The sequence below is a fragment of the Mustela nigripes genome, chromosome X, assembly GCF_022355385.1.
Source record: "Mustela nigripes isolate SB6536 chromosome X, MUSNIG.SB6536, whole genome shotgun sequence".
In the NCBI taxonomy this organism is placed as follows: domain Eukaryota; kingdom Metazoa; phylum Chordata; class Mammalia; order Carnivora; family Mustelidae; genus Mustela; species Mustela nigripes.
The window spans coordinates 78,201,346-78,228,355 of record NC_081575.1 but is presented as its reverse complement, the minus strand read 5'-3'; the positions used below and the strand labels follow the sequence as shown (position 1 = coordinate 78,228,355).

Below are 27,010 nucleotides of genomic sequence, written 5' to 3'. Positions count from 1 at the left end.
GCAAAGGGAAATGAAATCATGAGAGTCCCAAACCTTTGGGACATAGCAAAGGCAGTCATAAGAGGGAAGTATATAGCAATATGGGCCATCCTCAGGAATTGAGAAAAGTCCCAAATACACAACCTAACATTAAACCTAAAGGAACTAGAAAAAGAACAGCAAATAAAACCTAAGGCCAGCCAGAAGGGAAATCATTAAGATCAGCGCAGAAATAAGTGATATAGAAATTTTAAAAAACTGTAGAACAGATAAGCAAAATGAGGATCTGGTTCTTTGAAAGAATTAAGAAAACTCATAAACCCTTAACCAGGCTTATCAAAAAGAGGAAGGACCCAAATACATAAAGTCTCGAATGAAAAAGGAGAGATCACAACTAACACTGAAGAAATATAAACAATTATAAGAAAATATTATGAGGAATTATATGCCAACAAATAGGGTAATCTGGAAGAAATGGATACATTGCTAGAAACATATAAACTACCAAAAGAGAAACAGGAAGAAATAGGGAAGCTGAACAGACCCATAATCAGCAAAGAAATTCAATCAGTAATCAAAAATCTCAAACAAACAAACAAACAAAAAACAAAAACCAAGAGTCCAGGGCTAGATGGCTTCCCAGGGGAACTGAACCAACCAAACATTTAAAGAATTAATACCTATCCTTCTGAAACTGTTCCAAAAACCGGGGATCAAGGGAAAACTTCCAAATTCATTCTACAAGGCCAGCATTACCTTGATTCCAAGACCAAAAACCCTACTAAAGAGAATTACAGATCAATATCTCTGTTGAACACGGATGCAAAAATTCTCAACAAAACACTAGCTAATGGAATCCAGTAGTCCATTAAAAGGATTACTCACCATGATCAAGTCAGACTTATTCCTGGGCTACACAGGGGTGGCTCAATATTCACAAATCAAGGTGATATACTACATTAATAAAATAAAGCATAAAAAAATATGATCCTCTCTATAGATACAGAAAAAGCACTTGACAAAACACAGCATCCTTTCTTGATAAAAACCCTCAACAAAGTAGGGATAGAAGAAACATACCTCAACATTGTAAAGTCCACATACAAAAACCCACAGCTAATATTATCCTCAATGGGGAAAAACAGAGATTTCCCTAAGGTCAGGAACATGACAGGGATGTCCACTCTTACACTGTTGTTCAACATAGTACTAGAAGCCCTAGCCTCTGTAATCAGACAAGAAAAAGAAATAGAACACATCCAAACTGGCAAGGAAGAAGTTAAACTTTTACTCTTCACAGACAACATGATACTCTGTAGAAAACCTGGAAGACTCCATCAAAAAATTGTGAACTGATACAAGAATTCAGCAAAGTCACAGGATATAAAAACAACATACAGAAATCTGTTGCATTTCTATACACCAATAATGAAGCAGGAGAAAGAGAAATCAAGAAATAATCCCATTTATAACTGCACCAAAAATCATAATGTAGCTAGGACGAAACCTAACCAAAGAGGCAAAGATCTGTATGCTGAAAACTACAGAACACTTATCAGAGAAACTGAAGAAGATAAAAAGAAATGGAAAAACATTCCATATTCTTGGATTGGAAGATCAAATACTATTAAAATGTCTATACTACCCAAAGCAACCTACACATTCAATGTAATCCCTATCAAAATAACACCAGCATTTTTCACAGAGGTGGAACAAACAATTCTAAATCAAAACTAACTGTGCCCCACCAAATGTCTTTTTTTTTTTAAATTTAAATTCAATTTAGTCCTTGAATAGAATCTGGTTTGAAAAAGCAAGTAAGATATTTTTGGTACAATTTTGGGGGGGGGATTTGAATAAGGATTTGGTACCAAATGATATGAGAAAATAAATGCTACTTTACTCAGGTGTCATAAAACGGTACTATGGTTATAGAAGAAAATGTCATTTTCATAGAAACGCATACTGAACTATTTAGTATGTTATGATGGATGACAACAGCAAAAATGACAAAGTTAAGGATCTCCAAACACTCATTCCTGAATTAAAACAATGAAAAATCTGGTAAAAAAATGTCAGAATAAACTTTTTCAGAACTCTGGAAGCTAAAGGCTTACGGCAACCCTCTAGTGGAGAATTCTAGTGGGGAAGTGAAGGCTGTGGAACAGGGGTGAGAGGGAAAGATTTACCATATACCCACATATAAGTTTCATCCTTTTGGAATTTAGTGGGGATCCATCCTAAAAATAATCAGAGAAACCAACACATATAAATATGTTCACCCCAAATGTGAACTTGGCAATAGACTAAATGCCTCACATTAAACAAGTTAGGTAAATAAGGTATATCCACAGATAGAATATCTGGTGGCCATTAAAATATTTAAAACAATGGCATAAGGACATACTTATGAAATAATATTTAAAAGGCCAGGTATATGTATTGGTTTTCAACTTTTACAGTCAACCCCTAGTTAATATAAAGTATTAATCACAAGGCAATATAAATGCTAACAACCTTGACAATGTAAGGGAAAATGTGCAGTTCACAGAAGGTCAGAAGAAAGAAAGTGTTCTAATGTCTGTATCTTAGAAAGTGGGTAATCGGGGTGCCTGGGTGGCTCAGTGGGTTAAAACGTCTGCCTTCAGCTCAGGTCATGATCCCAGGGTCCTGGGATTAAGCCCCACATCAGGCTCTCTGCTCAGCAGGGAGCCTGCTTCCTCCTCTCTCTCTGCCTGCCTCTCTGCCTACTTGTGATTTCTGACTGTCAAATAAAAAAATAAAACCTTTAAAAAAAAAATAAAGTGGGTAATCAAGAGAGAGTGACAGCGCTGAGAGAAAGAGAAACAGAAACTAAGCTGATACATCAAGAAATAGTGGTATAAACCCTACCATCTTGAGTTTTGGAGGTAATGACCAGAAAAAAAGAAAACCAGAAGGTTGTCTCTTAGGCATGGAATTGGAGGTGAGGAAAGCAGAAGTGAAGACCACTGCATTTCATCCTAAACTCCTCTGTGCTATATGATTTGCTACCAAATGTACACATTAATTTGATTAAAAGTCAATAAAGCAAGATATAGGATTGTATACACAACCATAAAAAGAGATACATAGGAAAAACAGATTTGAAGGAAACATGTCAAAACATTGACACAGGGGCTGCCTCTGGGTAGCAGAATCATGGGTGCTTTCTTCCTTATACATTCTTCTATTTTCTGTATTTTCCAACTCTTCTATTTTGCTAATCAGCCAGAAACTATAGGAAAAAATACAATAAAAAAATAGTGGGATGCCTGGGTGGCTCAGTTGGTTAAGTGGCTGCCTTCAGCTCAGGTCATGATCCCAGCATCCTGGGATCGAGTCTCACATCGAGCTCCTTGCTCAGCAGGAAGCCTGCTTCTCCTTCTGCCTCTGCCTGCCACTCTGTCTGCCTGTGCTCACTCTCTCTGACAAAAAAAAAAAGTAACATTTGCTGACTGACTCACTAAGAGAACACTTTCAGGGATTACCCTACCACCCCATTCCCCTGATCCCCAGCAAATAGCAGAAAGGCAGATGAGGATGGGTGGGACCACAATAGCCAAACTATGGAAAGAACCTAGACGTCCATCAACAGATGAATGGATAAAGAAGATGTGGGGTGTGTGTGTGCGTATATACATATAATGGAATACTATGCAGCCATCAAAAGAAATGAAATCTTGCCGTTTTCAATGACATGGATGGAACTAGAGGGTATTATGCTGAACGAAATAAGTCAATCAGAGTAAGATAATTATCATATGATCTCTCTGACAGGAGGAAATTGAGAGGCAGAGTGTGGGGATCATGGGGGATAGGGAGTGAACAAATGAAAAAAGATGGGATCAGGAGGGAGACAAACCATAAGAGACTCTTTTTTTAAAAAGATTTTATTTATTTATTTAACAGAGAGAAACAACCAGAGAGGGAACACAAGCAAGGGGAGTGGGACAGGGAGAAGCAGGCCTCCCACCGAGCAGGAAGCCCAATGTGGGGCTTGATCCCAGGACACTGGGATCATGGCCTGAGCTGAAGGCAGATGCTTAATGACTGAGTCACCTAGATGACTCCATGAGAGACTCTTAATCTCATGAAACAAACTGAGGATTGCTGGGGGGGTTGGGAGGGAGGGATAGGGTGGCTGGGTTATGGACACTGTGGAGGGTATGTGCCATGGTGAGTGCGGTGAAATGTGTAAGCCTGATGATTCATAGAACCCTACCCCTGGGACAAATAAGACATTATATATTAATAAAAAAATAGGATAGGTGGAATCAGCAGGGGATATCCTGGGGACTCATGGGTATGGAGGTACCAGCACCCTCTGCAGCAGACTGTTGCAGTTATAGCTTTCAACTTGCTCACATCTCCCTGCATGCAGAGGAGGGCTCTGCAGTTCCCTCTCTTGAGAGGTATAATCCATAGCTCCACCCCTGGAATTGAGGCTTGACCATGTAACTTGCTTTGGCTAGTGGGACAATGGAAAACATGACACCAGCAGAGGCTTGAAAAGTGCTTGCAAACTGGGGCTTTCCCTCTCTTGCTAATGGACATGTTTCTGCTTTCCTGTGAAAAAGTTTATGCTGGCTTCCTGGTGGACTAGGAGAAACCACATGGAGAGAGGCACTAGCCACCCCAAATTAGGTCTAGACTCCTGAAGATCTGTTTAGACCACCCAGCCCAGGCTAAGCCAGTCCAGACTAGAACAATAGCTTAGCCAACCTACAGAATAATGAGAAATGATCAGCTGTCATTGTTCTAAGCCACGAAGTTTGGGGTAGTTTGATAAGCAGCAAAGGCTAACGGATACGCCCTCCAATGTGAAAACCACCCAACTAGAGAGATGAATAAAATTCTTGTATTACACTCTAAATTCCACATTCAACTCAATGATCATTCTTTCTTCCCTCCTCAGAGCTGGCCTCTCAGGCAGTATAGATGACAGTCTAAGGAGCCTTGGGCCTTGTGAAGTTCAAGAGTCAGCAGAATTTCCCTCATTTGGCAAAGTATTACCAAAGGTCTGGGATGATGGTAGCTTCTCAGAAGCCTCAGAGTGCTAGGTGGAATCTGCTCAAGGCCTTCTTTTCACCTCAAGCCATATATCAGAAGAAACATGCTCCATCACTTCTGACTTTGCTGAGCTGAGTGCATGAAATGTGTCTTATCCACTATTTTTGCTCCAGCACCTAACACAGTACCCTGGCACACAGGTGGTACTCAACAAATGTTTGCTGAATAAACAAATGAGTGACTGAATCATATCTTCTTATGTTATGTATCCCAACTACCCCCAGCCTATTTTCCCCAAACCATACCTACAGAGTTTAAGGACAGAATACTGGATCACCTTTAGGACTCCATGGAGCATCATCTGAATTCTTCTTTTTCTTGGGTCGAGATTTCAAAGCAGGGTCATCATCATCAGACTCCAGGGAAGGGTAAACTGCAATGAGAAGGAAAGCAGGGTAAACTGATATTTCATCCAGAAGGGTGAAGACGGAATGATGCCTACACCTCAGCTCCTGCCACTCCCCCACCAGTAGACCCTTTACTTAATCCACACTCAAATGCAGGAATCCCTGAATATGCCACATACTTTTCATGTCTTTCTACTTTTGTACCTTGCTGCAAATGTCCTTCTCCAAGCATCACCTAATTCTGATTCACTCACTCAACATCCATTTAGTGAGTTACCTCATGAACTACTTTACTGACCTTGCAAAACTCAGCTCTAGATTCACTTCCTAAGAAGCCTTCCTTGTTCTTCTAACCTGATTCAGATGGCTTCTCAACTCTCCAGAGTATCTTGGGTATACCTCTACTGGAGTTATTTATTATATAGTATTCGAGAGATGAAAAGTAAATAAGTCACCCCTAACTTACTGTGAGGGCACAGATAAGTATTATTTGATTTCAAACTAACTAAGGGAGCCTAATACAATGCAGAGTAGGTACACAATAAATGTTGGCTGAAATGGAAAAAGAAATGCTATATACATTATCACACAAAGGGAACAAAAAGACCACTTAGGCTGAACTGACAACAAGATTACTGCAACTGAATGATCTGAAAGGCAAAACACACATATACAAGTATCTCAAGCTATACACATACACACAAACATCCAGTTTTATCACACTCTGCTCAAAATCCACATGTAACACCTATAGGATTTAATGGGACAATGATGTAGATAGATCCTACTGATGAAGTCAAATTCTGTGTCTCTGCTTCTAAACCTGAAAGAGAAGCAAAGTGAGAGTGAAACTTCTTCCTAGTGATTCTAATCATTCAAATGACCAGACTCAAATTTCTCTAGAATTATCCTTCATCAGAGGAATTCTAGTCACATACTTCCTTCTAGTAGGACCTCTTTATAGGAAAATGAGTTCATTTTTCAGGCCTTCTTTTCTTGAGCAAAGAGGTAAAACTCCTGCCTTCTGACTTTGAAAGAATCAAAAAGAGGGGTCACTGATTGTCCCTCAAAAGAAATAGCTGCTGGTAACAATTGTTTGAGAAAGATCCCATCCTTAATAGTCCCAGTGGCTGTTAATATTATTTTGTTGGGTCTGAAAGAGTTTGCCATCTCAAGGAAAGTAGTATGGTATGGTAGAAAAACCGTGAGTCTAGGGATCAGATGTTACTTTGAAATCCTGGACTGACCCACTAGCTTTGTGACTTAGGAAAACTTCTCTAGGTTTCACTATCTTCACCCATAAAATTGAAATAATACTACCTGCCTTGAAAAGTTTTAAGTATTGAGACATTTAAGTAAGTGTAGACATTAAAAGAAAACAGAAGTTAAGATACACATATTAAAAATGTAAAGGTAGAGGGGCGCCTGGGTGGCTCAGTGGGTTAAGCCGAAGCTCAGGTCATGATCCCAGGGTCCTGGGATCAAGTCCCACATAGGGCTCTCTGCTGAGCAGAGAGCCTGCTTTCCTCTCTCTCTCTGCCTGCCTCTCTGCCTACTTGTGATTTCTCTCTGTCAAATAAATAAATAAAATATTTTAAAAAATGTAAAGGTAGAAAGGAGTGATGTCCCCCAAATGGAGTTAGGAGCTCCAAGTATTTGTCCCTCCACTGCAGCAACTGTTGAGGTAGCAAAAACTGTAAGAATAAACATTTGGGGGACTCTGGAATACAATCAAAAACTTAGAAGGAAAATGCTTAACAACAACAAAAAAGTCTGCTTAGTTTGGCATTTAAGTAAATTTCTATCAAGAAATCTCAGTTGACCACTGAGGCTACAGAACGGATACTTCAGTGACCACATACTAAAGGACACTGTCTATAAAAAGCCTTTGGAAAGTCACTAAATAAACATAACTGTAGTTCACAGTAAGCAACAACAGAAAACTCTGGGGAGGGAGGAAAATACGACTTCCAGCGTTACCACATTATATAATATTCAAAATGTCTCAGCTTCAGAAAATCTTATGAGGCATGCAAAGAAACAAGTATGTTTTACTCACAGAAAAAAAATTGATAAAAAAAAACTCTCCATGAGGAAGCTGATATTGGAATTACTATACAAAGGACTTTGAATTAACAGTCCTATGTGATCAAAGAAAAGCATGTTCCAACAAAAAACAGAGTATCAATACAGAGAGAAAATATAAAAATGAACCAAATAGAAATTCTGGAGCTGAAAAGTACAATGTGGTTGTGAAAAATTCACTACAGGGATTCAATAGCAGATTTTGAGCAGGGAGAAGAAACAATCAGTGAATGTGAAGAAAGCACAATTAAAATTATCCAGTCTGATGAGCAAAAAGAAAGAAGAAAAAATGAACAGAGGTAAAGGGACCTGGTGGGATGCTAACAGGCTTACCAATGTATTCATATGGGAGTCCCAGAAGGAGAACAGCCAAAAAATTTCCAAACTTTATGAAATACATGAAGATAAACATCAAAAAACTCAATAAATTCCAAATAGGATAAACTCAGAGATCCACACTGAGCTACATTATATTCAGTCAGTAGATAAAAAGAATTTTGAAAGCACCAAGACACAAGCAATTTGTCATCTCACAGGATCCACAATAAGATTAACAATCAATTTCTAATCAAAAACAAAGGAGACCAGTGGGTAGTTAGGTGATCTATTTAAGACACTGAAATAAACAACTGTCAACCAAGAATAATATATTGGGTAAAACTGTCCTTCAAAAATGAAGGCCAATTAAGACATTCTCAAGTAGACAAAATCTAAGAGAGCTTGTCATTAGTAAACTGCCCTTTAAGAAATACTGAATAGAGTCCATCAGGCTGAAATGAAAGGATGTTAGAGAGTAACTCAGTTACAAAGCAGGTAAAGAATGACAAAACCTGGGGTGTCTGGGTGGCTCAGTGGGATAAAACCTCTACCTTCGGCTCCGGTCATGATCCCAGGGTCCTGAGATCAAGCCCCACATCGGGCTCTCTCCTCTGCGGGAAGCCTGCTTCCTCCTCTCTCTCTGCCTGCCTCTCTGCCTATCCAATAAATAAATAAATAAATCTTTAAAAAAAAAAAAGATTGACTAAACCCATCACCTCCTCAAGATAAAAACATTCAGAAAACTAGAAAAGGGTACTTCTTCAATATAGTAACAGGCACTTATGAAAACCCACAGCTAATATCATATTTAAAGCGGGGGGTGGGAGGTTGGGGGAACCAGGTGGTAGGTATTGGAGAGGGCATGGATTGCACAGAGCACTGGGTGTGGTGCAAAAACAATGAATACTGTCACGCTGAAAATAAATTTAAATAAATAAATAAATAAATGAAATTGAGTAAGCAAGCAAGAAAAAAAAAGTGAAAGACTAGGGGTGCCTGGGTGGTTTAGTGGGTTAAATGTCTGCCTTCGGCTCAGGTCACAATCCCAGGGTCCTGGGATAGAATCCCACGTCGAGCTCCCTGCTCAGGGGTGGGGGGGGGGGTGCTTCTTCCGCTCCCTCTGCTGTGACCCCACCTTGTGCTCTCTGTTAAATAAATAAAATCTTCTTTAAGAATATTTATTTATTAGACAGAGACAGTGAGAGAGAGAATACAAGCCGGGGGAATAGGAGAGGGAGCAGCAGGCTTCCCACTGAGCAGACTGCCCAATGTGGGGCTCGATCCCAGGACCCTGGGATCATGACTTGAGCTGAAGGCAGACACTTAACAACTGAGTCACTCAGGCCCCCTAAATAAATAAAATCTTTAAAAAAAAAAAAAAAGTGAAAGGGGCGCCTGGGTGGCTCAGTGGGTTAAAGCCTCTGCCTTCGGCTCAGGTCATGACCCCAGGGTCCTGGGATAGAGCCCCACATCGGGCTCTCTGCTCAGCGGGGAGCCTGCTTCCCCCCTCTCTGCCTGCCTCTCTGCCTACTTGTGATCTCTGTCTGACTTGTGATCTCTGTTTGTGAAATAAATAAATAAAATCTTAAAAAAAATAGGAAAAGAAAAGTGAAAGACTAAATGCTTTCCCTGAAGATCAAGAATGAGGCAAATATGCCTACTTTCTCCATAACTATTCAACAATGTACTAGAAAATTCTGTCCAGAACAACTAGGCAAGAAAAAGAAATAAAAGGCATCCAAATTGGAAAGGAAGAAATAAAACTCTATTTGCAGATGATCTTATTCTATGTACAGAAAATCCTAAAGAATCTTCAAAAAACTATTAGAGCTAATAATGAAAATCAGTAAAGTTGCAGGATTTGAGATCAATGTAAAAATCAGTTGTATTGGGCGCCTGGGTGGCTCAGTGGTTTGGGCTGCTGCCTTCGGCTCGGGTCATGATCTCAGGGTCCTGGGATCGAGCCCCGCATCGGGCTCTCTGCTCCGCAGGAAGCCTGCTTCTCTCTCTCTCTCTCTCTCTCTCTCTGCCTGCCTCTCTGCCTACTTGTGATCTCTGTCAAATAAATAAATAAAATCTTTAAAAAAAAAATCAGTTGTATTTCAGGATGCTTGGGTGGCTCAGTTAAGTGTCTGCCTTTCGCTCAGGTCATGATCTCAGTCCTGGGATCAAGTCCTGCATTGGGCTCCTGGCTCAGGAGGAAGCCTGCTTCTCCCTCTGCTTGTGCTTGCTCTCTCTCTGAAAAAAAAATAAATAAAATCTTTTTAAAACTCAGTTGTATTTCTATACCCTAGCAAAGAACAATCTGTAAAGAATACTAAGAAAACAATTCCATTTACAATAGCCTCAAGAAGAATTAAGCAAATAAGAATAAATTTTAACCAAGGAGGTATGGGAATAATATACTGAAAACCACAAAACATTATTGAAATTAAAGCCCTAAATAAATGAAAAACCAGCCTATGTTCACTGACTGGATGTCTTACTATTGTTAAGATAGCAAGAACAGGGTGCCTGGGTGGCTCAGTGGGTTAAGCCGCTGCCTTCGGCTCAGGTCATGATCTCAGGGTCCTGGGATCGAGTCCCGCATCGGGCTCTTTGCTCAGCGGAGAGCCTGCTTCCTCCTCTCTCTCTCTGCCTGCCTCTCTGCCTACTTGTGATCTCTCTCTGTCAAATAAATAAATAAAATCTTTAAAAAAAAAAAAAGATAGCAAGAACACCCAAAGCATTCTATAAATTCAATGCAATTCCTATTAAAGTACCAATGGCATTTTTTGCAGATACGGAAAAGCTGACCCTAAAATTCTAATGGAACCCAGAGTAGCAAAACAATCTTGAAAAAGAACAAAGTTGGAGGATTCCATTTCCCAATTTTAAAACTTACTACAAAGCTACAGTGATCCATACATTGTAGTACTGGCATAAAGATAAACATACAGATCAGTGAACAGAACTGAGAGTCCAGAAAAAAAACCCTACATCTATAGTCAACTGATTTTTTTTTTTTTTTTTTTAGAGAGAGAGCAAGAGAAAGAGAGCATGTGTGAGCAGAGGGGTGGGGAGAAAAGGGCAGAGAAAGAGAGAGAGTGGGAATCTTAATCAGGCTCCAAGCACAGTGCAGAGCCCAATGCAGGGTTTGATTACACGACTCTGATGTCATGATCTGAGGTGAAATCAAGGGTAGGATGCTTAACCAACTGAGTTACCCAGGCACCCCTAGTCAACTGATTTTTGACAAGGGTACCAAGACTATCCTATGGGGACAGGACAGTCTCTTTAAAAACTGATGTTATACAGGGGTACCTGGGTGGTTCAGTCAGTTACAGTATCCACCTTCAGCTCAGGTCATGACCTCAGGGTCTTGGGACTGAGTCCCACACCAGGATCCCTGCTCAGCAGGGAGTTTGCTTCTTCCTCTGCCCCTCCTCCCTGCTTGTGCTCTCTCTCTCAATCTCAAATAAATAAATAAATAAATAAAATCTTTAAAAATAAACTAAAAAAAACTGGTGTTATACAAAGAAAAATAGTAAAATTTTAACTCAATTAAAATCCAACATTAAAGTTTATGTAAACAATTCAAATGAGGGGGAGAAATGAGAAAGAGAGAAACAAAATGCAGAGGAAACAAATATAAATGACATAATAGAATGGTAAGCCTTTATCTGAACATATCATTAGTTACATTAAATGTAAATGGCCTAAAAATAGATTATCAATAAGGATTTTTTTTTAAAAAACGTAAGATTCAACTAAATGCTGGCTACAAAAAACCCCACATTAAATAAAATCATACAGGTAGTTAAAAATAAAAGGATAGAACAGTCACTTAAATTTCCCCTGAAAAATATCTAGCATTGTGTGCATTTTTAATTTGTCAAAATGTCATTGTTTCTTAGTTTCTTATTCAGTGCTACATCTGAGATCTGTAGGTTTCTGTGTGTAAATCTAGCTCATTATTTCTGACTGTGCTAACATTTACCATCCTTGACTTCTCCTTTCCCCAAGGGATGGGCCTCAAGGACCCTTACAGGAATATTGGCATACTTGTCTCCTGATGGATTTGTGGAAGACACTGTCTGGGCTACATGTTCCACAGTAAGATTTCACAATTAATGTTCCTCTCACCAGACTGCACCGGCCTGGTCCTACCAACTCCCCGCAAGCACTGAAGTCAGAATTTTTATGTGGTTGTATCCATCTGCATTTTCCTGCTGAAAAGTGAGGTGTATAGATGTTTCCTGACCTCCACTGAATGAGTCAGTTCAATCTTAGAAGCTTATTTTCCTTTCTTTTTTTCAAATAGTGAATACCAGTTTCCTCTTGGATTAGTTGAGAGAAATGAGGCCTCATCTTATTCTAAATCATTTCAGTGAATAGCACTGAGAACAGATTCAAGCTTTTTTCCCTCTTCATTCTGTGTGAATGTGAATCGAGTATCACTTGGGAACCAAAGATGAACGACACAGACTGAGTTCTGGGCCATGATAAATATAAATTAATGAATGAATAAATGAACAAATAAATAAATGAGGATATAAAAAGATCCACCATACCAACATTAATTTAAGAAAGCTGGATTGACTATTAAGTAACTTTACACCAAGGAAAATTACCTGGGATAGGAAATAACATACTAACATAACGACAAGAAGACATAACTGTCAATCAACTTGATCTAATTGAAATTTATAGAACACTCAACCCAACACTAGTAGAATACACATTCTTCTCAAGTTCACAAAGCAAAATTATCAACACAGACTAAACCCTGAGTGATAAAACATGGTGGTAAATATTAAATAAAACCATAAGCAAGTCTTTTGAGAAGATTCATTAAATTGATAAAATGCCAGCAAGAAGGACAAAGAAAAAAGGCAAGACACAAATTACTAATATCAAGAACAAAAAGAGAGATATACTAAAGACATCATAGACATTAAAAGGATAATAAGGAATATACTACAAACAACTCTGCACCCATAAATTCTACAACTTAGCTGAAATGCATCAATTCCTTGAATGACACAAACTATCAAAACTCACCCAAGGAGAAACAGATAACCTGAATAATCCTATACCTACTAAGGAAAATAAAACCATAGTTAAAACCTGAAAAAGAAATCTCTAGGCCCAGGTGGTTTCACTCACAAATTCTACCAAACATTCAAAAACAAAAAAAAAAAAAAAAAAAAAAGAATTGCTAATTCTACACAACTGCTTCTATAAAACAGAAGAGAAGGGAATACTTCCTACCTAATTCTTTGAGGCCAGCACTGCCCTGATACCAAAACTAAAGTCAGGGAGTAAAAGAAAAAATTACAGACCAATATCCATCATAAACATAGACACAAAATTCCTCAGTGAAATTCTAGTAAATAAATCCAGTAGTATATAAAAAGAATAATATCTAAGGTCTATACTATAATTTTAAGTCTGGTTCAATATTTGAAAATCAATCAATGTAACCTACTATACTGACAGACAAAAGAAGAAAAACCATGTGACCACACTCATTGTTGGAAAAAAACACTGGACAAAATTCAACACCCACTCATAAACAAACCCTTAGCAAAATAGGAATAAAAATGAACTTCCTTAATCTGATAACCTACAGCTAACATCATAAGAGTGAAAAACCGAATGCTTTCCTCCTTAGATTGGAAAGAGGTCAGGATGTTCACTCTCACCCCATTGTGCTGAAAGTCCTAGCCAGAACAAAAAGGCAAGAAGAAATAAAAAGACTTACAGATTAGAATGAAATGAATAAAATTGTCCATGTTTGCACAGGACATGATCATCTATACAAAAAATCCCAAGAATATATTTTAAAAGCTCCTAAAATAAGTGAATATACCAAGGTTGCAGGATACAAGGTCAACATACAAAACCAAACACATTTATGTATCCTATCATGAAACAATCAGAAACCAAAAGTTAAAAAAGGTACCATTCAGATTTCCAAAAAATACAGAACTCTGGGATAAATCTAACAAAACATGTGCAGGATCTGCATGTAAAATCCATAAAATACTGATAAAAGATATTTTAAAAAGACTAAACACAGAGGGAATAACATATACATAGAACACTCGATATCTAAGATGACAACTGTCTTGAAGTTATTGTAGAAACAGTCTGATGATTTCTCAAAGAGTTAAACACAGAATTACCATACGACCCAGCAATGTGACTCATAGGTAAATGCCCAGAATGAATGAAAACATGTCCACACAGAAACAGATGCAAATGCAGCATTATTTATAATGGCCAAAAGATGGAAATAACCTAAATGCCCATAAGCAGATGAACAGATAAACAAATTGTGGCATATCCATACAATGAAATAATATTTATCCATAAAATGGAACAACATACTGATATATGCTACAACTTATATGAACCTTGAAAACATTATGCTAAAGAAGAGAAGTCAGACACAAAAGGTCACATATTACATGATTACTCTTATATGAAACATCTATAATGGGCAAATCCATACAAACAGAAAGCAGATTAGTGGTTACCAGAAAACAAGGAGGAGAGGGCGGCATGGGTAATGATCACTTAATGGATATAGGAAGTTTTTCCAGGGGTGAAAAAAAAATGTCTTAGAAAATGCATTAAGTGCCACTGAATTATACCCTTTAAAATGGTTAAACTACATGTTTTGTGAATTTTACCTCAACAAAAAATAAAGATGCCAATTCTCCCCAGATTGATGTATACATTTAAACACAGTTCCAATCAAAATCCCAGTAGAAATTTTTTGTGGATTCAGACAAATCAATGCTAAAATTTACATGGAAAGGCAAAATTGAAGAACTCATACTAACTGATCTTAAGAATTGCTATGAAGCTACAGTAATCAAGACATTGAGGTACTGGCAAAGAGATGGATATATACATCAATGAAAAAAAATAAAACAATCCAGAAACAGATCCACACCAATATGGCCATTTGATTTTTTACGAAGATGTAAATGTAAGTCAATGGGGAAAAGAAAGAGTCTTTTCAACAAATGGTCTTGGAACAAATAGACATCCATATGCCAAAAAAAGGGTAAACCTCAACCTAAACCTACCTTATGAAAAACTTTAGTCAAACTATGTCATGGTTAGAAATGTAAAGCAGGAAAACTGTTATGACCTGAGTTTACATAAAGAATTGTTAAATGAGACACAAAAAGCATAATCATTAAAAGATAAAATTGATACATGAGACTTTTTGGAAAAGTGCTTGCTTTAAGAAAGGAAGTGTTAAGAATGAGAGAAGCTCAGACTTTCTTAAAGTGCTTGCTTTAAGAAAGGAAGTGTTAAGAATGAGAGAAGCTCAGACTAGTAGAAAATAATATATATCTGACAAGAGACCTGAACTCAGACTATATAAAGAATTTTCAAAGCTCAACCTTTAAGTAAAAAAAAAAAAAAAATTAAAAAATGGGCAAAAGTTGAAAGATGGAGGAGTAGGAGGTTCCTGAGCTCACTCTGTTGCAGATAACAGCCACTTACCCTGAAAATGACACAAAGACTGGCAGAACAGACGTTACAAGGTTCATTATAGACAGGAGGCCACAATGAAAAGGGTAGGAGGGATGGAAACAAAACTAACCTTAAACACAAGGGACAATACAAGCACAGAGAAGTGAGAGGATGAGACCCCACTCTAGGCACCCCAGGCACAGAAGACCCACGCTGGGAAGATAAATTTCCATAACATTTGGTTTTGAAAACAAATCGGGCTTCATGTTGAGAGTTTTTCAATTAGCAGGGTTTATCCCTGGGTGCTTTAAAAATCAACAGGCTTAGATCCTAGAGAAGGCTTGGAACCTGGAAAGCTGGGGAACAACAAGGAACTGGATCCCAGCCCTTTATGGGCCAGTGTTACAAATAACCCAGCCAAGATAAAGCAGAGAAGCAGCAATCTGAAAAGCACCTGGGGTATACTGAAGATTTATTTACTAATTGCAGAACTTGTACTGGAGGGGCACGGGTTTTTAGGAGACCTCTCCAAGAACAAAACTGCCGGTGGGCACCATTTCTCTTCCCCAATCCCCAGCCTAGAGAGGCCACTTGTGGAAACCAGTACAAACACTGTCCACCTATCTTGCTAGCACCATGTGCCTTAACCCCACATGCTCTCCTGCCACTCAGCCCATCCAACCTGCCCAAATCAGGAAGCAGGCTTCCCTCCAAAACTACTCCTGTCCCAACACACTCTGCAAGCAACCCCAGCAGGGAAGAGTGCCACTCCAAAGTAACTACTGCCCTGGGGAGAAGGGAAGATAACCAAACACACCAGAATGCCCTCAGTGCCAGCACCCAAACCTTATAACTGGCAGCACAGAGATAGTGCTCTGCCCATCAGTCCTGGAATGGGGGCAGGCATCTCGTCTGTCAGTCCCGCCAACCAATGAAAGCCTTCCAGAGTACAACATAAGAAGACTTCCCTGCAGGTCAATGTGACTGCAGCCCCAGCAGATGGGCTGAGGGCAAGCAAGTGTCTAACTACTGATACCACCCAACTACAAGCTTGTAGCAACTCCAGACAGGCCCTTTAACATCACAGGGACCAAACTGTGCCCTTGTGCCCACCCAAAGTAGGCAGAGAGGGCTACTGCAACCAACTGGACTGAAAGCAAACACAGATTAACTACAACAGTAGGGCACATGCACCAACACAGGAGATACCCCTCCGGATGCCAGTTGCCTGGTTCTGGTGAACAGGGGGCATTGTGCTACATGGCACTGTAAGATCTCTTTTTCAAAAGGCCACTACTTTCAAGATCAGGAGCTGTAGCCTTATTTCCTAATACACAGAAACAAAGACAGTCAGACAAAATGAGGAGACAGAGGAATATGTATCAAATGAGGGAACAAGACAAAGCCACAGCAAAAGAGCTAAATGAAATGAAAATAATTAATATGCTGATAGAAAATTCAATGTAATGGTCATAAAAATACTCACTGGACTTGAGAAAAGAATGGAGAATCTCAGTGAGGCCTTCAACAAACAGAAAATATAAAAAAGAACCAGTGAGACATGAAGAACTCAATAACTGAAATAAAAATACACTAGAAGGAATCAATTATAGATTAGAGGAGGCAGGAGAATTGATCAGCAATCCGGAAGACAAGGTAATGGAAAGAAACCAAGCTGAACAGCAAAAAGAAAAAAAAATGAGAATAGATTAAGGTACTTTGTGATATAAATCAAGTGTGATAACATTTACATGATAGGGATTGCAGAAGAAGAAGAAAAGAGAGAAGAGAGGGCAGAAAACTTATTTGAAGAAATAATAGCTGACAACTTCCCTAATCTGGGGCAGGAAACAGATATGCTGATCCTGGAGGCACAGAGAGTACCCAACAAAATTAACCCAAGGAGGTCCATTCCAAGACACCTAGTAATTAAGATGGCAAAAAGTGATGATAAAGAGAATTTTAAAAGCAGCAATAGAAAATAAAACAGTTACATACAAGAGAAACCCCATAAGGTTATCAGCTGATTTTTCAGTGGAAACTTGTCCAGCCAGAAGGGAGTGGCATGATACATTCAAAGTACTGAAAGGAAAAAACTTGCAACCAAGAATACTCTACACGCCAAGGATATCATTCACAATAGAAAGACAGATAAATAGTTTCCCAGCTAGGGCCATCTGGGTGGCTTAGTCGGTTAAGTGTCTGACTCTTGATTTCAGCTCAGGTCATGATCTCAAGGCTGTGAGATTGAGTGGTGTGCATCAAGTTCCTCACTGCACATAGAACCTGCTTAAGATTCTCCTCTTCCTCTCCCTCTGTCCCTCCCTCTACTCCCTCTCTTTAAAATAAAAGTTTCCCAGCCAAACAAAGGTTAAAGGAGTTCATCACCAATAAACTAGCCCTCCAAGAAATGTTAAAGGGAATTCTTGGAGTGGAAAGAGAAAGTCATAATCATGAGTGATCAAATGATGGGGAAATTTTTCACAGGTAAAATGCAAACACAAAATAAAAGTAGTATATGAATCACTTATCAAACCAATATGGAAGTTAAAGCACAAAAACAGTAAAATCAACTATATCTACAAAATCAGTCAAGGGATTCACAATAAAAGGATAAAAAGGATGACATTTTATACATAAAACATGGGGAGTGGTAAAAATTTAATGCTTTTAAATGGCTTCAACCTTTAGTGACCATGAATTCAATTCAGACTGCTATATGTATAAGATGTCATTACGAACCTAATGGTAACCACAAATCAAAAATCTATAATACATACACAAAACATAAAGGGAAAGGAAGCCAAGCATATCATGAAAGAATGCAATTACGCTACAAGGGAAGCGAGCAAAGAAGTATAAAAAACCTGAAAAATAACAAAATGCCAGTAAGTACATACCTACCAATAATTACTTTAAATGTAAATGGAATAAACTCTCCAAACAAAAGACACAAGGTGGTGGGATGGCTAAAAGAGTAATAAGACCTATCTGTATACTGCCTACAAGAGACAAACATCAGACCTAACACATATGCAGATTGAAAGCGAAAGGATGGAAAAATGTTTACCACACAAATGGAAGCAAAAAGAAAGCTGGGTAGTTATACTGAAATCAAACAAAATAGACTTTAAAACTAAGACCGCAACAAGAGACAAAGAAGGACACCACCTAATGATAAAGAGAACAATCCAACAAGAGGATAGAACTGTAAATATTTATGCACCCAACATGGGAGCACCTAAAAACATAAAGCAACCATTAACAGACAAAAGAAGAAAGTGACAGTAATATAATAATACGGGACTTCAACACCCCAATTATGTCAATGAAAAGATCATCCACACAGAAAATCAAAAGGAAACAACAGTTTTGAATGACAAGTTTGACCAATGGCCCTAACAGATATATGCAGACTGTTCCACCTAAAACAACAGAATACACATCCTTTTTAAGTACATGTGGAACCTTCTCCAGAATAGATCACACATTAGGCCATGAAACAAGCCTCAAGAAATTAAAAAAGCACAAAATTCTACCATTTATCTTTTCTGATTACAACAGTATGAAACTAGAAATCAATCACAAGAATAACTCTGGAAAGAGCATGAATAAATGGACGCTAAATAACATGCTACTAAACAATGAATGTGTCAACCAAGAAATCAAAGAAAAAATTTAAAAATACAGGGAAACAAGTGAAGATGAAAACACAATAGTCCAAAATCACCTGGATGCAGCAAAAGCTCTTTTAAGAGGGAAGATTCCAGAAATAGAAGCCTACTTAAATAAGAAAAATCTCAATAAACATCCAAACCCTACACCTAAAGGAGCTAGAAAAAGAAGAACAAAGGCAAGCTGAGAAGAAGGAAGGACAAAATAAGGTGTAGAGGAGAAATAAATAAAACAGAGACTAAAGAAACAATAGAACAGATCAATGAAACAAAGAACTGTTTCTTGGAAAATATAAACAAAATGGATAAACCTTTAGCCAGATCCATCAAGAAAAAAAGAACTCAAACAAAATCAGAATGAAGGAGGAGAAAAAACAACCACACCACAGGAATACCAAGGATTTTAAGAGAATTCTATGAAAAATTATATGCCAACAAATTGGACAGCCCAAGAAAAAAATGGATAAATGCCTAGAAACATATAACCTTCCATAACCGAATCAGGAAGCAATAGAAAATCTGAACTGACTGATTACCAGCAATGAAATTGAATCAATAATCAAAAAACTCCCAACAAACAAGTCTAGGACTAGATGGCTTCACGAGTGCATTCTACCAAACCTTTAAAGAAGTGTTAATACCCACCTATTCTTCTTGAATTATTTCCAAATTATTGAAGAGGAAGGAAAGCTCCCAAATTCATTCTGCAAGGCCACCATAACCCTGATACCAAAACCAGTTAAACACACTAAAAAAAAAAAAAAACCTACAGACCAGTATCTCTGATGAACACAGATGCAAAAATCCTCAAAATAGTAGCAAACTGAATCCAACAATGTATTTAAAAAATCATTCACAATGCTCAAGTGGAATTTATTCTCAGGATGCAAGGGTGGTTCAATATTTACAAATCAATCAACAGCATACATCACATCAATAAGATAAAACCATATGATCATTTTAATAGATGTAGAAAAAGCATTTAACAAAGTACAACATCCATTCATGATATAAATTCTCAACAAAACAGGTTTAGAAGGAAGATATACCTCAACACAATAAAGGCCATCTATGAAAAAACCACAGCAAACATCATACTCAATAAGGAAAAACTGAGAGCTTTTCCCCTAAGATCAGGAACAAGACAAGGATGTCCACTTTCACCACTTTTATTTAACATAGTACTGGAAGTTCTAGCCATAGCAGTCACACAAGAAAAAGAAATAAAAGGTATCCAAATTGGTAAGGAAAAAGTAAAAGTTTCATTATTTGCAGATAGCATAATACTATAAATAGAAAACCCTAGGGATGCCTGGATGGCTCAGTCAGTTAAGTGCCTGCCTTTGGCTGAGGGTCCTGGGATCAAGTCCCACATCCGGCTCCTTGCTCCATGGGGAGCCTGCTTCTTCCTCTGCCTGCTCTGCCTGTTCTGCCTGCAGCTCTCCCTGCTTGTGTTCTCTCTCTCTCTCTCTCTCTGACAAATAAAATTTTAAAAAATCTTTAAAAAAAAGAAAGAAAGAAAACCCTAAAGACACCACCAAAAATCGATGAGAACTGATAAATGAATTCAGTAAAGTTGCAGGAAACAAAATTAAACACACAGAAACCTGTTGCATTTCTATATACTAAAAATTAAGTAGCAGAAAGAGAAATTAACAAATCAAGTTACAATTGCACCAGAAATAATAAAATGCCTAGGCATGAACTTGATAAAGCAAAAGACCTATATTTAAAAAAAAAAAAAAACTATAAAACGATGATGAAAGAAACTGAAGATAACACAAACAAATAGAATGATATTATATGCTCATGGATTGGGAGAACAAATAATGTCAAAATGTCCATACTAACCAAAGCGATCTACAGATTTAATGCAATCCCTTTCAAAATACCAATAACATTTTCTCACAGAATTAGAACAAATAATACTAAAATATGCACAGGACCAAAAAAGACCCTGAATTGCCAAAGCAATCTTAAGAAGAACAAAGCTACAAAACTGGAAGTATCATAATCCCAAATTACAAAATATATTATAAAGCTGCAGTAACCAAAACAGTATGGTATGGGCACAAAAATAGACACATCAATTAATCAGAAAGAATACAGAACCCAGAAATAAGTGCATACCCATACAGTCAATCAGTCCACAACAAAGGAGGAAAGAATATACACTGGGGGAAAGACAGTCTCTTCAATAAATGGTTACAGGAAAACAGGACAGCTACATGCAAAAGAATGAAACTGGACCATTTTCACTGGACCATACACAAAAATATACTCAAAATGGATTATTGATCTAAATGTGAGACCTGAAACCATAAAAATCCTAGAAGTAAACATGGACAGTAATCTCCTTGACATTGCAAGTAGGAACATTTTTCTAGATAAGTCTCTTCAGGCAAGGGGAACTAAAGCAAAATGAAACTATTTGGACTACACCAAAATACAAAGTTTTGCAGAGCAAAGGAAACCATCAAAACAAAAAGGCAACCTATGGAATGTGAGAAGATATCTGCAAATGATATATTCAGTAAGGGGTTAATATCCAAAAAATATTAAAAATTTATATAATTCAACACCAAAAAAATAAATAATCTGATTTTTAAATGGGCAGAGGACCTAAAAAGACACTTTTTCAAAGAAGACATACAAATGGCCAAGAGACACATGAGACATGCTCAATATCACTAATCATCATGGAAATACAAATCAAAACTATAGTGAGATATCATCTTACATCTGTCAGAAGGGCAAAAATCAAAGACAAGAATTAACAAACGCTGGCAAGGATGCAGGGAAAAGGGAACTCTTATGCACTTGGTGGGAATGCAAAATGGTGTGGCCACTGTGGAAACCAGTAGGGAGGTTCCTAAAAATTAAATTACCACATGATTCAGTAACTCCACTACTGGGTATTTACCCAAAAGAAAATCAAACAATAATTTGAAAAGATATACACACTCCTATATTTATTGCAGCATTATTTATAATAGCTATGATACAGAAGCAACTCATCCACAGATAAGTCCTTCCACAGATGAATGCATAAAGAAGATACAAGACAGATATGTCTATATATCTATCTACACACATACACACACACACTGGACTATTTATTACTCAGCCACAGAAAAGAATGAGATCCTCACATTTGCACCAATGTAGAGGGACCTACAGGGTATAATGCAAAGTGAAATAAGTCAGTAAGAGAAAGACAAATACCCTATGATTTCAAGTATTTAAGAAACAAAACAAAGGAACAAGCAAACAAAAAACCAGAATCTTAAATACAGAGAACAAACTGCTGGTTGCCAGGGGAGGTGGTTAGGGGGAATGGGTGAAATAGAAAAAGGGGATTAAGAGTACACGTATCTTTTTTTAAAAAGATTTTATTTATTTGACAGAGAGAGAGAGAGAAAACAAACAAGCTGGGGAGCAGCAGCCAAAGGAAGAAGCAGACTGCCCCCTGAGCAGGGAGCCTGATACACAGATACACAGCTCGATCCCAGAACCCTGGGATCATGACCTGAGCTGAAGGCAGATGTTTAACTGACTGAGCCACCCAGGCACCCAAAAGTACACTTATCTTGACGAGCAATGAGTAATGTACAGAACGGTTGAATCATATATCTGAGGCTTATATAATACTCTATGTTAATTATACCTCAATAATAAATATAGTCGAAAGACATTCAAAGTGTCTATTTAAAGACATCTCAGAAAAGAGGATGTATGCATGAATAGACAGTAGATATACCATTAGCCATTAGCCAAGCCATTAAATGAGCTATTCACTATAGCTTTATTAGGATGGCCAAAATAAATACAATGACAATACCAAGTGCTGACAAGCATGTGGAACTGAAACTCACACATTACTGATAGGAACATAAAATGACACAACCACTCTGGGAAATATCTTTGCCGTTTCTTATACACTGACCAGACAGCCCAGCAATCCGATTCTAAGGCATTTACCCAGAGAAATGAAAACTCATGTTTACACAAAAGCCTGCATGTGCATGTTCGTAGCAGTTCAACTCATAATCACCCGAAGTTAGAAACCATCCAAATATCCTTCAGTGAGTGAATGGATAAAGAAACTATGGTATACAATGGACTACAGCAATAAAAAGGAACAATATATTCAAACACAACAACATGGATGAATCTTAAGGGCATTATGCTGAGTAATTGAGCCTAATCTGAAAATATTACAGTATTGTGCAACTGCATTTACATGACATCCTGGCAAAGGCAAAAACCACAGGGATGAAGAGGACCTCAAGTGGCTGGCAGGCCTTAAGGGTAGAGGGAGGGCATGATTACTAGGGGACAACATATGCTCATTTTGGTGGTAGTTACAAGAATCTAAATGTGTATAACAACAAAGCCGATCTTATTTTGGGTTAATTTAAAAAATAAATTTTAAAAAACCCTTTATCAAAAGGGAAAACAGACTGAAAATAAAGGAAAAGAGCTTTCAATCTAAGATGTTATACAAAGAACACTTAGAGAAAGGAGTGAAATAAAACCAGAAATTAACAGTAAACAAACAAGATGATTAGTAATCAAATGAACGAAACAAAACTGCTAAACATTAGGATCAAGTACAGCCAATCCCAATAAGGAAATGTCAACTCAAAAGCAGTAATTCTGGGACACCTGGTTGGCTCAGGTCATAATCCCAGGGTCCTCAAACTGAGTTCCACATCTGGCTCCTTGCTCAGCAGGGAGCCTTCCTCTCACTCTCTCTCTCTCTCTGCCTCTACCTGCCACTCTGCCTGCTTCTGCACACGCTCTCGCGCTGACAAATAAATAAATAAATAAAATCTTTTTTAAAAAAGCAGTAATTCTTACTGTAAACCACCATTAACAAATTAACAGAGAAAAACTATGTATTTATAATCAAAAGATGTCAAAAACCATTTGCTAAAACCTAATTTCATTTCTGATTTAAAAAAAAAAAGCCTCTCAAACTAGAGATAGATATTCCCCTGAAGTTCATGAACATAGCCTATCAGAGACCTACAGAGCCCAATGTATTAAGTGGGAAAACACTGGCAGCATTACCTTTAAAGTCAGAAACAAGACAAGGACTATTCAACACCCTAATAAAACTAGAAAAATCTAGACATATGAATACGTAAAAGAAAAGGGGTATTATGAACGAAATCTGTCTCCCAACACCCCCCCATTCATATGTTTAGTTCCTAACCCCCAGTACTTTAAAATGTGACTTATTTAGAGATAAGACTTTCAAAGAGATAATTAAGTTAAAATGAGGCCAATAAAGTGGGCCCTAATCCAACTTGACTGTGTCCTTTTAAGAGATTAGGATATACACAAGGACATCAGGGTCCTCTGTTCACAAAGGTAAGATCAGATGAGGAAGCAGCATAAGGGTGGTCATCTGTAAGCCAAGGAGAGGCCTCAGGGGAATCCAACGCCGCTAGCACTTTGATCTTGGACTTTCAGCCTCCAGAACTATGAGAAAATAAATTTCTGGCATTTAAGTCATCCAGTCTGTGGTATTTTGTTATGGCAGCCCTAGCAAACTAAGACAGGCTCTTGAACACCTCCTTCAAGAGTCCAAGACAATTAACTGAAAAATTAATAGAACCAGTAAGAGTATATAGGAAGGCAGTCTGATACAGGATCAAAATAGAAAACTCATACATTCCTCCATACTTGCAATAGCCAAATGGAAAATGTAATAAATAAAGTATACATACATCCCATTATAGCAGATAAGACTTCTGATGAAAGATGATAGTCTCCATAAATTTATCTACAAATGCCATACAATCTTAATACAAAAAATCCCAGGATTTTCCATGGAATTTGACAAACTGATTCTAAAATCCATCTGGAATAGAAAAAAAACCTCAATAATGGCCTAGAAATTCTGGAAAAATAAGAATAAATAGGTTGGCATCTCCTTCTTATTAAACTGCCTTTCTCATGTCACTAGGCAAACCAGGAAGCTGAGGGGAGTAGTTAGACCAGGGGCAGATGTTTTAGCTGTAGGTTGTTGATGCGACTGTCTGCTGAAGGTAGGGTGAGTAGCCAGAGGAACTTGGCATGCCCTTAAGATCAATCACAGCTCCATTCAGAGATGATGGGCTTGCTGAACACCTGTGCTCTCCCTAGGTCTAATGCAAGTTCTGCAGAGGGGATTTGCCCTACCAGATACAAGGCCTATAGTAAGTAACCAACGCAGTATCCCAACAGAAAGGGACAAATTTTGTAGAACAGAAAAATATTAATAATATCTAACACACAGCCCTTACCACGTGCTAGGCAATGTCCTAAGTGCTTTATGTGTATTGATTCATTCAATCCTTACAAAAACCTGTGAATAGGTACTGTTCTAACAGAGAAGCACAGAGGTTGCCCAATGTCACATAGCTCTTAAGGGACAGAGCTGGGAACAGAGTAGAAAAACAAATCCACATTCACATGGGAATTTACTTTATGACAAAAGAGGAACTTCAAACCAGGGGGATAATGATGAACTAGTGAACAAACGGTGTAAGGGCAAATGACTAACCATATGGAAAAAATTAAGTTAGATTCTTATCTCCCACAATTCATAAAACTTAATTCCAGAGAAAGAGGTAAAATTTTAATGTCTATACATATTTTTGACAAAAATATGAGTCTTCTTACACAAGACAAAATAAAAATTGATAAAGGTAACTATGCAAAAACTGAAATCTACATGCTAAAAGATACCATAACTAAAATTAAAATATAAGCAGTAGATTAAAACATTTTGCAACATTTCCAGAATATATTAACCAAAAAAAACCCCTAAGAAATCTATAATTTAGGGGCACCTGGGTGGCTCAGTGGTTTAAGCCTCTGCCTTTGGCTGAGGTCATGATCTTAGAGTCCTGGGATCAAGCCCCACATCGGGCTCTCTGCCCAGCAGGGAGCCTGTCCCCCCCCCCCTGCCTGCTTGTGATCTCTCTGTCAAATAAATCAGTAAATCTTTAAAAACAAAAATCTAGAATATATAAAGAACTACAAATCAATAAAAAAAATCCCAACCATCCTAATAGAAAAAATGGTTGAAAGATTGAATTAATTAATTCACAGAAAAGAAATAAAGAAGGGGTGCCTGGGTGGTACAATCAGCTAAGCGACTGACTCTTAATTTTGGCTTGAGTTGTGATCTCAGGGCTATGGGACTGAGTCCCACATCAGATACCACACTCAGGGCAGAGTCTGCTTGAGACTCCCTCTACCTCCCTGTGCTCACTCACTCACTCTCTCTCTAAAATAAATAAATCTTTAAAAAAATAAAAAAGAGCCAATAAGCAAATAAAACAAACTCAAACAGCATTTTTTGCTATCAGAGTTCCAAAAATTAAGAAGACTGATAATATCCACTGCTGGTAAGGTTCATACACTGCTCATACACTGGCCCTCTCAGAGGGGAACTTGGCACTATTAACATTTATTTTGTACATACCCTTCAATCTAGCAGGTCTACCTACCCTACAGAAATGTTAGCTGCCACATGGGCACAAAGAGTTATTTACAAGAATTTTCTTTGCAGCGTTGTTAGTCAAACTATAAAATTAGAGACAACCTCAATGTTAATCAGTAGGGAATGGTTAAAAATACAATGGCACACCAATGCTATAGACTACTACACAACAGGTAGATTTCAGTGTGGTGATGCAATAGATAGATCTCTATGTAATGATGCTGAAAGATGTCCAAGCAAGTTGTAGAACCATGAACACTACACAAAACTGTATTTATTTGTGTCTACATGTGGTTGTAAGTACAAAATGAAAGTTATGTATCAACTGGTTAACACAATTTACCTGGTTAACACAATTTACCTCTGGGTAACCTGCCTCAGAGAAAGAAGAGTATTAGTCAAAGGGCACTTTTACTTTCTCTTCTTGTTCAAATCTTAGTCAATGAGAATTAATTTAAAGGTGCTATATGCAACTAATGAATCACTGAACATTATGTCAAATAAATGAAACAAGATGGGATTGGGAGGGAGACAAA

The 27,010-nt window shown here is 37.8% G+C and overlaps 1 protein-coding gene across 3 annotated transcripts in view; it reads right to left on the bottom strand.

Moving 5' to 3' along the window:
* The window catches only part of PHF8 (PHD finger protein 8), a 97,594-nt gene that overhangs the window by 11,952 nt on the left and 58,632 nt on the right, over positions 1–27,010 (bottom strand). For all 3 annotated transcript variants that reach the window (XM_059385990.1, XM_059385988.1, XM_059385989.1), the window contains one exon: positions 5,348–5,443. In XM_059385990.1, coding sequence (XP_059241973.1) covers positions 5,348–5,443 — 96 coding nt within the window. The remainder of the gene's footprint in view (positions 1–5,347; positions 5,444–27,010) is intronic.